This window comes from Acartia tonsa, chromosome 1 (genome assembly GCF_053477335.1).
Source record: "Acartia tonsa isolate MP-2025a chromosome 1, ASM5347733v1, whole genome shotgun sequence".
In the NCBI taxonomy this organism is placed as follows: domain Eukaryota; kingdom Metazoa; phylum Arthropoda; class Copepoda; order Calanoida; family Acartiidae; genus Acartia; species Acartia tonsa.
In genome coordinates, this window is record NC_137260.1 from 16377294 (window position 1) to 16392176 (window position 14883).

Here is a 14883-nt window from a genome sequence, read left to right on the forward strand (position 1 = left end):
AGCCTAAAACCATCCCAGGACCAGTAGGTATATTCCCTGAATAGTAGAGCCCAATCGGTTCAGTGGTTACTGAGATCTTAAGCTTCAGACAGACAGACGGACAGACAGACATCGTACTACTTTGTAATATACTAGCCCCTATCCTCTAGGGGCTATGCCCCAAGAGGTTTGATCAACCAAATTTTTCGTATTTTAGATTTAAAAAGAAAAAGTAAAAAAATATTTTTTTTTTTGGGGGGGTATTTTTCATTTTTTGGGGGGGTTGGGGGTGTCCCACCCCCCAAGAAAATAGCTTAAAACCATCACAGGACCAGTAGGTATATTCCCTGAAGAGTAGAGCCCAATTGGTTCAGTGGTTACTGAGATCTTAAGCTTCAGACGGACAGACAGACGGACAGACATCGTTCTACTTTGTATTATAGATATATTCATCCTTGTAAAATCCTTTCCCTCATTTTTTTTCTTCAAAAAAATTGCAAAAATATTTTCTTTTGTAAATTCTTTTGCTCGGTATGCTAAAACGTGCAGCCGATAAATACTCAAAATTGTGTCCCACCTTTATTTCTTTTAGTTGTACTTTCACCACGGATCTTAAGGGATAAGACAATGGATGAAAAGCTGTACATGTACATTCAAAAATTTCATCTCTTGTAGATTAAAAGTGTTGATTGAAAAGTTTTGACACTGCATTTTTAACCAACCAATCAAGATTCAATTAATTTAATTCGATATTTATTATACGTTGGATACTAGCGTAATTTGATGACCAATTTTCCCTTCCCCCCCCCCCTGACTTTCACAAATATACAATGACAAGATTCAATCAATTTAATTCTATCTTTATTAAACGTTGGGTACTAGTGCAATTTGATGACAAATGTTCCCTCCCTACTTGACTTTCACAAACATACAATGCAAGGAAGAGGGACATATATTAAAGTAAAATAATAGAGGAATCATGAGCTATATATAACTCTGTCCACAGGTCGGGGACCAGATCCCGATTTTGTATTGGGTCTTTGATTATCAGCCAAAAACATCGGAAATACCAATACAGCAAAGTCACTACAAAAGAGCAGAACGCTATTTGGTAGCAGACGAAAAAGATCCCACCACCAGAACCAAATAGTTGTCTGGGTTATACATACATCTATATCTATATTTTTATAGAAAAAATTTTTTTGATAACAAAACCTTTGTCAAGAAGGTTTATGCCAGTTAATGCCAGTTAATGCCAGTTTTATCAGATAAACGATTTGCTATTTTCAAAGATAAGTTTGAAAATCTATTCAGGTACGTGAAATTACTAATCTTAATTTTAGCCTCATTTTCCTCTCAGGAGAAACTCTTGCTTTTAGAAATATCAAACAAACCTCAATATAACCTTGAAAAAATAAACAAGATGTATATCTGTATCTAAGGATCCTGCTATCCCCTGAACCGATATGGCTCTCCTTTAGGGTGAAGCTTTTCATACAGTAAATGTTAGCTTTCGTAAGATCATGAGAAAACAAAGGTAACAACATCCAAAGATAGAGAATATCATATATCCGCTATTGATTCATAGAGAACCTGCAAAACATTAAGAAGAATCTTCACTTTAAAATTTGGCTATCTATTTTAAGTAACAACCAAGAAAATAAAATTTCTTCAATATAAATCTAAGACATCACATGACCAACAAAAGATAATTTATAGACTGGATGAGAATTTTTGGTATTTCAGATAGCTATCATTATTAGCAGCAGAGAAAATCACAGTTCCCTAATTGCAGTACAGAAAGAAGGACAAATTGAATGACAGACATACCAGCAGGATAAGGTTGTTAATAGTTATAGAGGCTTTGCAACCATTACCCATCCATCAGCAAGGTCTACAAATCAACTATAATTCTTAGCCATTGGGACTAATTCATACATGGCCTGCATGAAAACAATGTGTGAATACATATTACTGCATAATTCCTACCTTTAAGAAAACCGCTATTTGATAACCATTTTAATAAAATTTGACTGTATTATAAATGTATATAAATTCATTTAATTATTTTATTTTGTTGTATGATACCCAAGAATATTAAATCTAATCTAAATTTTAATTTTCTCCAAATTTTTGGAAAAAAATGTGAAGGCAGTGAATGTCCCTTTATTATATTTTGCCGCCTGCAGCATCATTGTAATCTTATCTTTATTTGTCACTAAAAATCTCAGGAATTACGGGATAGGTCAATGATTGATTTATTTTTTATTCGTAAATTTATGCCTTTTATAACTTGATAATATTGGTGGCCTTAAAGAGGATTAGATTAATTTACCAAAATTGTCCTTTCACTTCCTGGACATTCCTATAATAACACAGTTTGACGTCTAACAAGGACGCTTAAGCTCATTAGTAGAGCAGCTAAAATAGAGTTGTGATCAGTTTAGTCATTTGATTTTATTATTTAAAACTTGTTGCTTAGTCACTAGCCTTTAGGGGGGGGGGGGGCAGGAGAATTGTATAAAACTTCAAGACATTTCTACTGGTAAAATTAAACAAAAATAGCTAATATTGTATTAAAATATTAGTTAAACAAGGTTGACAACATCCATACAAGCGAAACTTACCAGATTAGATAGTCAGGCAATCGAACATTGACAAAATAGAGTAACAACGCATTTAATTTTTCAACATTAATTAGAATTCTGAATGATATTCCCAAAGTATAAACGCAATAGAGCAACAGGGAATGATAATGCAAAGTTTAAAGTCGATAGGATATTATGAATGGTAAGAGTAATTGTTTACGGGAAAAAAGGACGGGCCATTGAATAGACGGAGGTACGGACCTTCCCTTGATGTAGAAGATCTTCGTTTTAAGATTAATTTTCTTTTCAAATATGCATAATGCAACAACCTGCCTTTAAAAGTAGACATTTTAAAGGGCTCAATGTCCTATTCAGAGCTATATTGGATCTTATCAGTTCTTGCTGCAGGGATCTTAAGGGATAAGGCAATGGACTATGATTTTATGTTTAGTCCCGATTATGATTAACAAAATAACAAAATAGTTTTTACAAGTCTTCACAGGATGGACCTATATGAAGCAGAAGCTACACTTTAAAGAAGAACCATATCGGATCAGTAATGAACAAAATCCTTCGGTACCCTGTTAATTTTTTATAAGGATTACTTATTATCTGTATTTTAAATCTAATGTATGCTATAGTGACTGAAAACCACCTGTTCTGTAATTATTTAAATTTAAATATTTGATTTAATACGTACAAAAAAATATAAATAGAAAATGCTTTTTAAAACATAAAAGCATTTCTATAAAGCTTAAAATATCTATGTTTAATTAAATTTTTGCGCGGTATGACCGTTTTCGGTCTTATTTCATATTAAACTAGCGTATTCGCCCCTAGTCTCTAGGGGCTTTTCCCCATAAGGTAATTTTAAAAAAATTAGGGGGGGGGAATTTTCATTTTTGGGTGGGTTGGGGGTGTCCCACCCCCCAAGAAAAAAGCTCAAAACCTTTACAGGACCAGTAGGTATATTCTCTGAAGAGTAGAATCCGATCGGTTTAGTGGTTACCGAGATCTTAAGGGACAGACGGACAGACAGACATCATTCTACTTTGTATTATAGATTATGCAAAACATAAAATAGTTACATATGTTTCATTTATGTATCTTTTTCTGAGTCAGGGAATCTTCAAAGAACTTTGCAGATGCTTATTTCATATAGAAGCCAAGAATATCCAACTAAACCAGAGGCACCTGACGCGCGGCTGCCGAGCCCTGTCTATATGTGCCCCCCCCCCCCCCTTCTGTGAATTATTGTCACATGAAGCGAGAGATGCATAGAGAGGTGTTCCAACAAAAACACAAGGATAACCATGCCCATATTAGTAGCACAACAAGGCAATGCAGCCAGGAAAGGAAAGGACTTTGGGCTGTTTATTGCAATAGTCCCCAAAGTTTTATGATAACATTTTCTTACTCGTTAGCTTATAAACTTTAGGGACTTAAATTAAATTTTAATTGATTAGTTCATTAAGTTTAGTGCCATAACTTTTCAACCACTAATTTTAATCCACAGATGCGGTAATTTTTTGTATAATCATGAAGTACATGAATGAATAGGCCATTGTCTTATACCTTAAGAGCACCTGCATTAGATAAGATAACTAAGGTTAGTTTTTATTTAACATGGGTTTAGAATTTGATAAGTTATATTATTATCTACTTATTCATGTATGTTTTTTGTAGCTTTGTAAAAACATATTAAAAGACATCGGTTCAAACATCGGTATATGTGGGTTTGTCAGATTGTCATACAATAATACAAACAAAAGCAAATTTTGAGATTTTAAATTGCTCTATGGCTTTTTAACTTTTGGCTATTTATGATATAAATGATCTCTTTCTGTCCGTCCTTCTGTCTGTTTGTCTGTCAGGAAAAAGCTTGATATCCTGCTAACCGCGCGCTGGATCGAATTGGCTCTAGTGGTCATACTAATATCTTTTGTATTTTTCTCTAAGTTTAACATATAATCCTAGTAGTGTTTTTTTTATTTTTTTAAGCCAAGGAATTTCTCCTTATGTAACTAATAATTTCACTTTTCAGGCATAGTAGTGAGAACGAAAAATAAGTATTTAAAAATCCTTATGTTGCGAAGGACCAAAAATATCATGGAATGGACAATAGTGTGGCCCAAATGAAGGTCTAAATCGCTTTTCAATGTGCGGAATGTAAAAATAGGTTATGTATTGTTTGTAGATTTTAGCCCCATAATTGATTTTAAGAAAAAATCTATCGCTATCTCGTCAAATGCATATTTTTTTCACCTTTTCTACCCCAAATTAAGAAAGCCTTACACCAGATATAAAGCAAAACATCAAATTTTCTGTCTGTTTGTTTACAAACATTGAAATAAAATATTAAAATCACCAGGAATAAACATATGATGAAAGTAAGTATAAAAATTTATTTATGTACAATTACAATAATTTGGGAAATCTAAATCATACTGCAAAATCATTGAAGAAAAATAATTAATCTTTATTCCTGATTTAATAAAAAACAATCAAATTATTTTTTGCAATATTAATTTTTTTATTAGTATGCTTTTAAAAGTTGAATATGAGAATACGTATATTACATGTTTTTTTACCTTCATTTAATTTTTTATTTAAATAAATTGTCTGTTTATTGGCGACAATGTCTGTTGAGCCATGAAATTTATTAAAAACACTTTTTCCTATTTTATGTCTTTAAAATGTATATTTTTCAGAGTTTTTCATCATTTCTCTTCTCACAAGACTAATAGCTACTGTTTTAGTTCAATTTCTTACACAAATTATCAATTATCAATTAACAATGTTTTTAGATGTTTTTCGGAATTATTCGGCAGGAATGGCGGTTCTGCCTACTTTTTATAATTGCTTCATATTTGAACTATTGTTACATTATTTTAGGTTGGCAGTTCTTCAGTTCAGCTTAAGATTAAAATTTCAAGATCAATTTTCATTGTAGAGAGGTCTAGTTTTCCCTAAAAGGTCTACATTTGAGCCGGTAACAACTTCAAGGTATCCGCAAATTGATATGGTAAAGATTTGAAAATTCAGGTTTTTTTTTGGGCCAGTCTAATGGACAAACGGAGAAAATATATGAAAAAATATTATAGAGCAGACGTTAAACATTTTTTTTTGAAATGAGGTCTAAGCTTTTTAAAGCATGAACAACAGACAGATGTACAAAACGGATGTATAGACTAGATGCGCGTATGTAATAGCAATCTTCACTAAAAATTAAGCTTTCTATCTTTAATTGCAGCCGAGAAAATTAATCACATGTCCATCATATTGTTACAAATAGACAAATTGAATTATAGAGTAGCTTTGCTACTAAAACTTGCTGCTTTGAATGCACGTATTGGCGACTCTAATACTAGGTAGGTACTAACAACCATATTTGTAGAGTAGCTGCACTAGTAGTGATACAAAATCTAGCTGTTTTGAATGCACGTATAGGCGACTCTCTAATACTAGGTACTAACAAGTAAAGTGGGATGGCTTTAAAAAAAGGAGAGGTGATTAAAAATAACATTCATCCTTATATAAAAGTATCAGGCTGACTATCTTTCCAGGGAAGGTTCATAACTATTATATATGGGGGAGTGTACCTCCAACCTCGCCCCTAGAAAAAAAACATAAGGGATAAGACAATGGAAGTTTTTGAGCTAGTGAATAAGATAACGTAGAAGTTAAACTTTTTGTATCAGTCACAGTCTAATTTTTTGGGGGTGGGATTATTTTTTTCTAGGGAGGCTGAAGATACCCTCTCCCAAAATAGTTACAAACCTTCCCTGGACCTACGAGAAGCTTCACTGTACGGTCAAACCATAAAAAATCCAGCGGTTAGCGAGATCATTCGGTACAAACAAGCAAATAGACAGATAGACATCCTGTTACTTTTATATAAGGATTAAAAGTTTTATAATTTTGTATCTAACCAAAATAAAAAGAAGTTGGGAAGCCCTACAGCACCAATTTATATTATATACAACGACATAGATCTTAATCTAGAAATTAAAAAATATAACTTAGATTGAATTAAAGTACAGATAGGGATATTTTGCCTCAAGAAAAACCTTGTTCTTTGAATTTTAATCTAGTTTTTGGAAGTATTAACAGTTTTACTTCAATCGAAACAAACAAATACAAAAAATACAAACAAACACAAACACAATTTTCTTGTCTTTCGAGTTAGGTTCATTTAGGCATGTGATAATTGTCCTATCATATTCAAACTTTACATGGAGACTCCTGTAACAGTTTTATACAGGTTAGAAAGCATAGCAACCCTTTAGTGATTACCAGAAAGTCCATTAGTTCATTTACCTTTTTTGACAACAATTTATATATGATATTATGATCTTATTTATTCTAGGACAAAATCAAAATATGTTAAAGAATTAAGTCTTAAAATGTTAGTATTTCCGTATGAAGCATCCTGCATACAAGTAATTTTAGGAAAGATTTGCAAGGAATATCTAAATATATTTATTTTTGTAGAAAATCACTTATTTAATGATAATTTCATGTGATAAAAAAGGAGGAATAATTGATTTTTTTACAGATGAATTATTCCTTTCTGTTATAGTACATGTGTCTTTATGTACTTTTTGTACCTGTAAGAGATTTTTAAGCAGATTATTACGCATGAATATATTCATAAAATTATCATTATTGTTATATTTTAATTAAATATTTTTTCAATAAAAGATATACATATAGAAAAAAATAGAAAAAATGAAGCTTAGAATAGCTCTTTATCGCCTCGTGTCAAGACAGCTTTCCGTGGATATCAAAATAAAAAGGCCGGCCCAACAAAACTGGTTTTATCTATGATTTTTATGTTGATTTTATTAGAATTCGTATTATGTTTGCATAGGAAAAATATCTATTATTAAATAAATTCGCCAATATAACTTTACTGACAACCTTACGGACAGCTAACATACAGACCCAAGTTATAATGTAACTGCACTGCTAATGAGTAAAATTTGAAGTTCAATGATTGTTAAAAGCGAAGCTTTTCTATAATTAGGGTCGGTCCGTCCGTACGTCCGTAACGGATAGCTTTTTCGTTAATTTAGGCATGTTAGAATTGTCCTATCGATTTCAAATTTTGCATGGTGATTCCTTTAGTAGTTAGGTACGATTTAGAAAGCGTAGCAACTCTTTAATCATTACCAAAATGTCCGTACGTCCATCTTAAACATGTTGATTTTTTTACTTTTTCAACAACAAATTTTTACGTGATCTAATCATCCGATTGATCTGATTTTTGGTATATTGATTCCTGGGACAACAAAGTATAATGTAATAAGCGAAGCAACTCTATAATCAAGTCCTTAAAATGTAAGTATGTCCATAAACATTATCCTGTATCAAGCAGTTTTTCAACAAATTTACTTACAGTTTTGCTTTGACTCTTATACATCTATATTCTGATTATTCAGTTCTGACACTATACACGTGATAAGTCCGTTTGTCCTACCGTTTCGCTTTTATGGATGTTGTCATCCTTGTTTTATTATAAAACAGATATATTTAAGTAATAAAATAAATATAATGTATTTTCTATGTGATTGTTAAAAAAGGGTGTTTATAGGAGAAATAACCATAAGAATAGTTTTCTTATAGGCCATAGGTTTTATGTTATAAGGTTGGAAAATTTATGCTTTCACACAAAGTTCCCTGTTGAGCACTGAGGAGTATGACCCATTCGTTTTGTCCAATTGAAGGGGGTGTGTAGTGTCATATATTTATGTTGTGATGTCATATATTTAAGTTTGCAGACCATATGTTAATTGTTACTCTTAATTGCTCTTTAATTGCTCTCAGAAAGAATAAAGAGAAAATATATTTAAGTCAGTTGATATTGAGAGTCCTAACACAGAACATTATCTGGTTTGGGTTCGAGTCTTTATTAAGACCAATACAGCTATTTACAGACATCCTATTACTTTATATAGTTTGCCTAAGCAGATATTCTACCCCTTCAAAGTGCATAGTTAATTAATACATTGTATTAATTAAACAGACAGTCATCCTGTTGTTTGGTGTCCTGATATACAGACAGACATCCTGCTACTTCAGAACTATCCAGCTTTAAATAATCAGTAGTTTTGACTTATTAACATATTTAATCATTTCTAAATATAGTATCAATATATAATCTTATTTACTCAAAAACTGCATTTAATCCAATATAATAAATACTTAAAAATCTGATTGCATTTTGAATTGAACATTAAGTCTACTCTATCATTAGCTTATGCTGTTTGTCTATATCACATTTGGCGCAGTCTTATTGTGCTACGTGTTATTTAGACCTGTTGCTGAGTTAAGGGTGGGGGAAGTGGTGTTTAATTTGAAGTCACTCACTTTTTGAGATATTTTTTTATCTCGGATTTTTCACAGTTTTGTTTTAGTTTTTATATTTCTAACTTGATTTATATTTCAGGTTTCTGTGGAATTTCATTCTTTAACTCTTTTGATCTAAATTTCACGGCGGATCTAGTTCCAGTGCTCGGATATGGCTGATGGAGAAAAAGGAGAGCGGGGTAAAACTGAAGGCAAGCGTGGACGGCCGCCTAAACGTCCTCGGGAGAATGACAGTCAGGATGATGATGGAACTCCCGAACATTGGGAGGAGGAGGATGCTGCGGCTGAGGATGCTGGTGCAGGTGCCAATGCGAATGTGGAGTTGGCGTTGGGCGAGGTGGAGAATGACGTTGTGCCTGAAAGCATAAAAAAATATGTTAGGGCAATGTTGCAGGAGCATACGACTGTCAAAGATCAGGTGGATAAGTTAACGGCGGCGAATAAACGGCTGGAGAATAAGGTGAAAGAGTTTAAGAACTCTGATGAGCATAAGAAGTTAGGTTATGATGTTGATTTGGCTACTATTAAGAAAAAGGTGGCGCAATTGCCAGTGGATGGGGATATTAGCGGTTTTTTGTATGAAACAAGTATGGGGGCTAGTGTATCTGCAGTCAAGGCGACGGGGGATGATTCGTTTAATACATCTTTCATTAATCGTTTGAGTGTGGAGGCTAAATTGGATTCTACAAATTTTGAGGCTAAAAGAGGGAAAAGTGCTCCTGGCCATTTGAAGTTTTCGCAGATTGAGTTTTTAGGTCCTGTTGGGAATGGAAATTGGATGAATGTTCGTGAGAGTTGTTTGACCGAATATGAAAATCAATTGTTGGATATATTTCCTTTAATTGAGGGAAGGGCTGACGTGCTTAAGGCCTATAAAAAGGTGGCCGGCGGTAGTGTAAGCCAACAGACTGTAGAGGAGCAGTTTAAGGAGTTTTGTCTTGTAAGAGGAGTCAAGTGGGATAGTGATTTTGTGCGGGATGCTCCATTTTGGGATGGAAACATTGATTTTGAGGATTATTTCTTATCCTTATGGAGGGTTGCTAGGTTCGCAAAGTTGGAGGATCCTATGCTTTTCAAGGACATCCTGTACAATAGGATTTTTGAGTGCAAAGGGAAGAAGATGGGGAGGTTGATTACGCCGGAGGCTAATGCTTCCTTAAGTGCTTTAGGTTATTACCTGTTGATAAGAAGGTTGGTGATACCCTTTGCTGATACAGAGTCGGCTACCGAATTCTTTTACGCCCTGAAACAAAAGAGTGGTCAGAATGTGGATGTGTTTTTCAATGCTAAATTGCGTCTGTTTAGGCTTATGCATCCTGGTCAAATTTCTAGACAATCTTGGCGTGATTTCTATAATAATGTGGCTAAGAATTTGCTGTTTTCTGATTTAGCTAGAGATATGGCTAATTTCATTGAATCTATGCATTACCTGGAAGATTACAGTGCTTTCTTGACTTATTTGATTCGCAGAGGTCAGCATTATGTAAGCTGGGCTCGTTCTGGACACGTATCACCTGAAAATGTAACGTCCTGTTATTCTCAGGCTATGGAAGGGTTGAGGCTAGAGGATTCTAGGGAGGTGAAAGCTAGGCCTGTAATCAGTGAAGTGCATGTATCTGATATGGAGGGCAGGACTGAGATTGGCGATAATAATGCGTGGATTGAAGGGGATGATGATATTCCTTGGGATCAGGTTGAGAACGTGATTGGGGCTCTGAATTCGAAGGCTAAAACTATGATTTGCTGGTATTGTGGGAAAAAAGGTCATGTAGTGGCTAGTTGCTGGCAGAAGAGAGATGGCAAGCCGCCAGCTCCTGATTCTCGCATAGGAAAGACCAAAGCTAAGTTTTTCTCAGCCGGTAGCGAAAAGAAAGAGGGTCCTGGAGTGCCTAATAATAGGGTAATACCTGAGCAGTTTCTGAAGAAGACAGTCAATCAGGTGGGGCCTGTTGTGGATAGGTGGGGCAATCAGGTGGGGCCTGTTGTGGATTCTGAAAAGAGCAGAGATGAGAAACAGTATGAGGCTATGATTGCTGACATAGCCAGAAACAATTTCCAGCAATATCCTATGTAATGGATATGATTGATTTGATGTATAAATCTCATTCTAGGATGAAATTTATAGATCGTTTTTTTTATTCATATTCATTATATAGGCTATAGTACTGTAAATAGTTAATTTTGCTGTCTTGTATTTACATTATTGCTTTCAACTTTATAAAGCATTACTGTCTTGTTTATTCGTCAGTCAAGGTGTGATCGTGTTAATGAAAACATTATATATATATATTTATATATATATATATACATCTACTATATATTATTTTTTGATAAGTACCTATGCAAGGTTGAATACTTCGAGAGGTACTTACCTGTATAAAAAAAAACTTGGAGTGTAGCTGTGTGATGCTGGTAGTTTGGGAGATGTACAGGATTTCATAAATTGAACAGTATGTTGGCGGCTGGTGACAGATGAGGGGCTGACTGCTGTGTAGTGGAATGATGTATATCTAAAATATATGGATATATTAATTATAATGACTAGTGTTTTCAAGAGATTGTGAAGTTTTTGAAGATAACGAAAATGCCTATTTGTGCGGATTTAGAATTTCTTGTGCCTGGGGCTGATATTCCGGTGAAGGAGTTAGGAATTATTGATACAGGAAATAATTTTAATTCTTTGATATCTAGAGAAATTCTTGATAAACATGGAGTTGAGTTTTGTCCTGCTAAATTATCAGCATATTCAGTAGATTTAAAGAAAGTTAATATTATTGGATATGTTGAGTTGAAATTTAGATTTGCTGGAACTCAAGCTGTGTTTACGGAGATATTTTATGTACCTGAGGTGACGAGTAGGTTGGTAAATCTTGGATCTGATTTCCTGAAAAAGAATAAAATTAATATTTGTTTGGATGAAGATAAGTTTGAATTTTGTGGGGAATCTGTTCCTATTAATTCCTGTTTACAGAAACAGGTGGTGGCAGAGATACAGAAAATTCCTATTTTGTCCGGACGAATGAATTCTGAAATTCCATCTAAACCTACCTTGCCAGGGATAAAGGAGGGGGGTGGGTTTGGAGAGTTATATTCAACGAAGTATAATGTGAAGTTGCTGGATAAAACTATTTTTTATCCTGGAGGATCTACCGCTGTGGTGCATGTGACTGGATTAAAGAATGATGGGCTTTGGTACGTGTCCCCTAATTCTTCTAAGATGACAAGTGGCAATGGGATTATGATTATTGAGGGGGTGTATCAGCCACGGAAAGATGGGTCCTGTGTGGTTAATGTGGTTAATGCGTCAATAAAACCTATTACCTTGCTGAGAAATGTGAAGATGGGGCATTGTTTCATCATGGATAATCAAGATGTTACCTGTAATAAAACAATTAATGAATTGGATAAGCCAGAAAAGTTGTCGGGGCAAAAAATGCATGAACGGGTACAGTTTATTATTCAAAAATTGAAGTTAGATGAAAACCAGATGATTAAGGAAAATCCAGAATTGAAACCCAGGATTATTAAAATTTGTTTGGAAAATTTTGATATCTTTTCAATGAACGATTCAGATATTGGAGATTGTAGATTAATGACATATAATATAGAATTGTTACCTGGAGCTAAACCTGTGAAGGCCAGAAATATTCCTTTGAATCCAGAGTACGATGCTAAATTGAAGGAACAGTTGACCAAATGGCTGGATGCTGGCATTATTGAGGAGGGTTTCTCGGATTGGTCCAGTCCTATCTTTGCTGTGAAAAAGAAGGCTGCACCTGGAGCAGAGGCTAAGTTGAGGTTTGTCATCGATTTTCGCAACCTCAACAACGTGACTAAGCGGGTGGCGTGGCCGCTGCCCCTGATCTCGGATAATTTGACGAAGCTGGGTTCTGGCAAGGTGTTCAGTACTCTTGATTTGACAGCTGCCTACCATTCGATGACTATGGATGAAGACTCTAAACCGTTAACAGCTTTTAGTGCAGCAAACAGGATGTATTTGTTTAACAGGTTGCCATTTGGGTTGTGTAATGCACCCAGCCTGTTCTGTGCTCTGATGGATAAGGTGCTGTCTATCTTGCCAGGTATGTATGGATTCTGTATCAGCTACTTGGACGATCTGATCGTGTTTTCATCAAGTCCAGAGGAACATGTAGAGCATCTGCAGGCACTGTTTCAAGTTCTTCGGCAGGTCAACCTGAAATTAAATTTAGATAAGTGTGATTTATTGACTAGAGAATGCCATTATTTGGGACATATTATTAGTGCCGATGGATTGAAAATGAATCCTGCATATCTGGAACGGATTAAGGATTGGGGCAAGCCTAGAACAGGGAAGGAGTTGCAGAAATTTTTGGGATTTACTAATTATTACAGAGGATATTTTGCTGATTATGCCAAGAGGTCGTGCATGTTGGATAGTCACAGGAATGACACTATAATAAAGTGGACAGAAGAGTTGAACAGAGTATGGACTGAATTTATGGAAATGTTCAAGACTGAAATGTGTAAAGGCTATCCTCAATGGGATAATCCTAATCTTTTTATTGTGGATGTAGATTATAGTTCTCAGTATTTTGCAGGGATTATTTCGCAAGAACAGGATGGTGTGGAGAGAGTGTTTGGTGTCTGTAGTAAGAAGTGTAATGCTGCAGAACAAAATTATCCTTCCTATAAAGGAGAATTAGGTGCATTAGTATATGCATTAAAGAATTTTTTACACTTTTGTAGGTTTCGTGAGTTTTTGGTTCGGACAGACAGTATTTCACTAGTGCATTATAAACGTTGGGCTAAAGGATCAATAAACGGTGTCACCTATCGATGGATAACTTTCTTGCAAAGTTTTGACTTTACAGTTATCCATCGACAGGGGACTAAGCATGTGAACGTAGATTATTTGTCGAGAACTGAGTTAGATTGTAAGAATCATCGACTGAAGGATTGTCAGGAGTGTAGAGAGACAGATAATAAAATTTTGGATCCTTACCTGGATGATTCACCATTTCTGGATCAAATCTACTCTATTATGCAGGTACATTCTGCAGAGGATGAGGCGGATGTTGAGTTTGTCTGGCAAAGTAGTCTTCAGCAGGACGAGATCCTAAATGAAATAAGGTTATGGATATTGGAAAGGAGACAGTTGTCGTCTTATGAGAGGGCGGAGTTATCGGGCAGAAAAGAACTATTGTACAATCTTATTGGCCACATGTATGTGCTAGAGGGGGTTGTAATTTTCAGACAGCCTTTGGCCGAAGGGGGTTTCGTCGAGAGGCCTGTAGTGCCTCTTTCTTTATACAATGATATATTTGATTCAGCTCATGGTGGATATGGTTCTGGACATAGAGGTGTGCAGGAGACAATACGTAAAATAAATGAGAGATTTTTTATGCCTGGCGTGAACAAGTTTGTGGAATCGAGAATACGAAGTTGTATTACATGTTTGAAAAAGGCTGGAAGTAATCCTAAACATGTTTCACCTATAACTCATTCTGTTCAAAGTAGTGAAGTTTTTGCTAATATGTCCGTAGATCTGGTTGGACCTTGGACTCCATGTTATCATCAGGGACAGACGGTTAAATTTGTCCTAATCATGGTTTGTCTATTTTCTAGATATGTTTTTACATGTCCGTTGGTTGATGCTAAAACTGAAACAACTGTAAAGGCTATATTGGAAAATTTTGTACCTACCTATGGTTTATTTAGAGCTTTGAGATCGGATAGAGGTACAAATTTTACAAGCAATGTGTTTAAAGGCGTGATGAAAGGATTGGGGGTGGATACTGTCCTAATTCCCCCCAGGAATCCAAATTCGAATCCTGTAGAGAGGCAAAATCAAAGTTTGTATGCTGCTTTGAAAGTAGATGAAAATCATGGAACAAAGGACTGGGCTAAAAAATTACCTTTGGCTACGTTGGTGATTAACTGTTCCAAGAGTACTAGAACTGGA

General features: G+C 34.9%; 1 protein-coding gene across 1 annotated transcript; it reads right to left on the reverse strand.

The window, feature by feature from the left end:
• Positions 1-10346: 10346 nt before the first annotated feature.
• On the reverse strand, positions 10347-12746 carry LOC145313805 (uncharacterized). Its single transcript, XM_080153422.1, has 6 exons — positions 12557-12746; positions 12261-12317; positions 11783-11823; positions 11312-11449; positions 10847-10930; positions 10347-10453 (listed from the first exon to the last, which is right to left on the reverse strand). The coding sequence occupies exons 1-5, from the start codon at positions 12744-12746 to the stop codon at positions 10871-10873; spliced, it is 486 nt and encodes a 161-aa protein (XP_080009548.1). The 3' UTR covers positions 10347-10453; positions 10847-10870.
• Positions 12747-14883: the final 2137 nt, after the last annotated feature.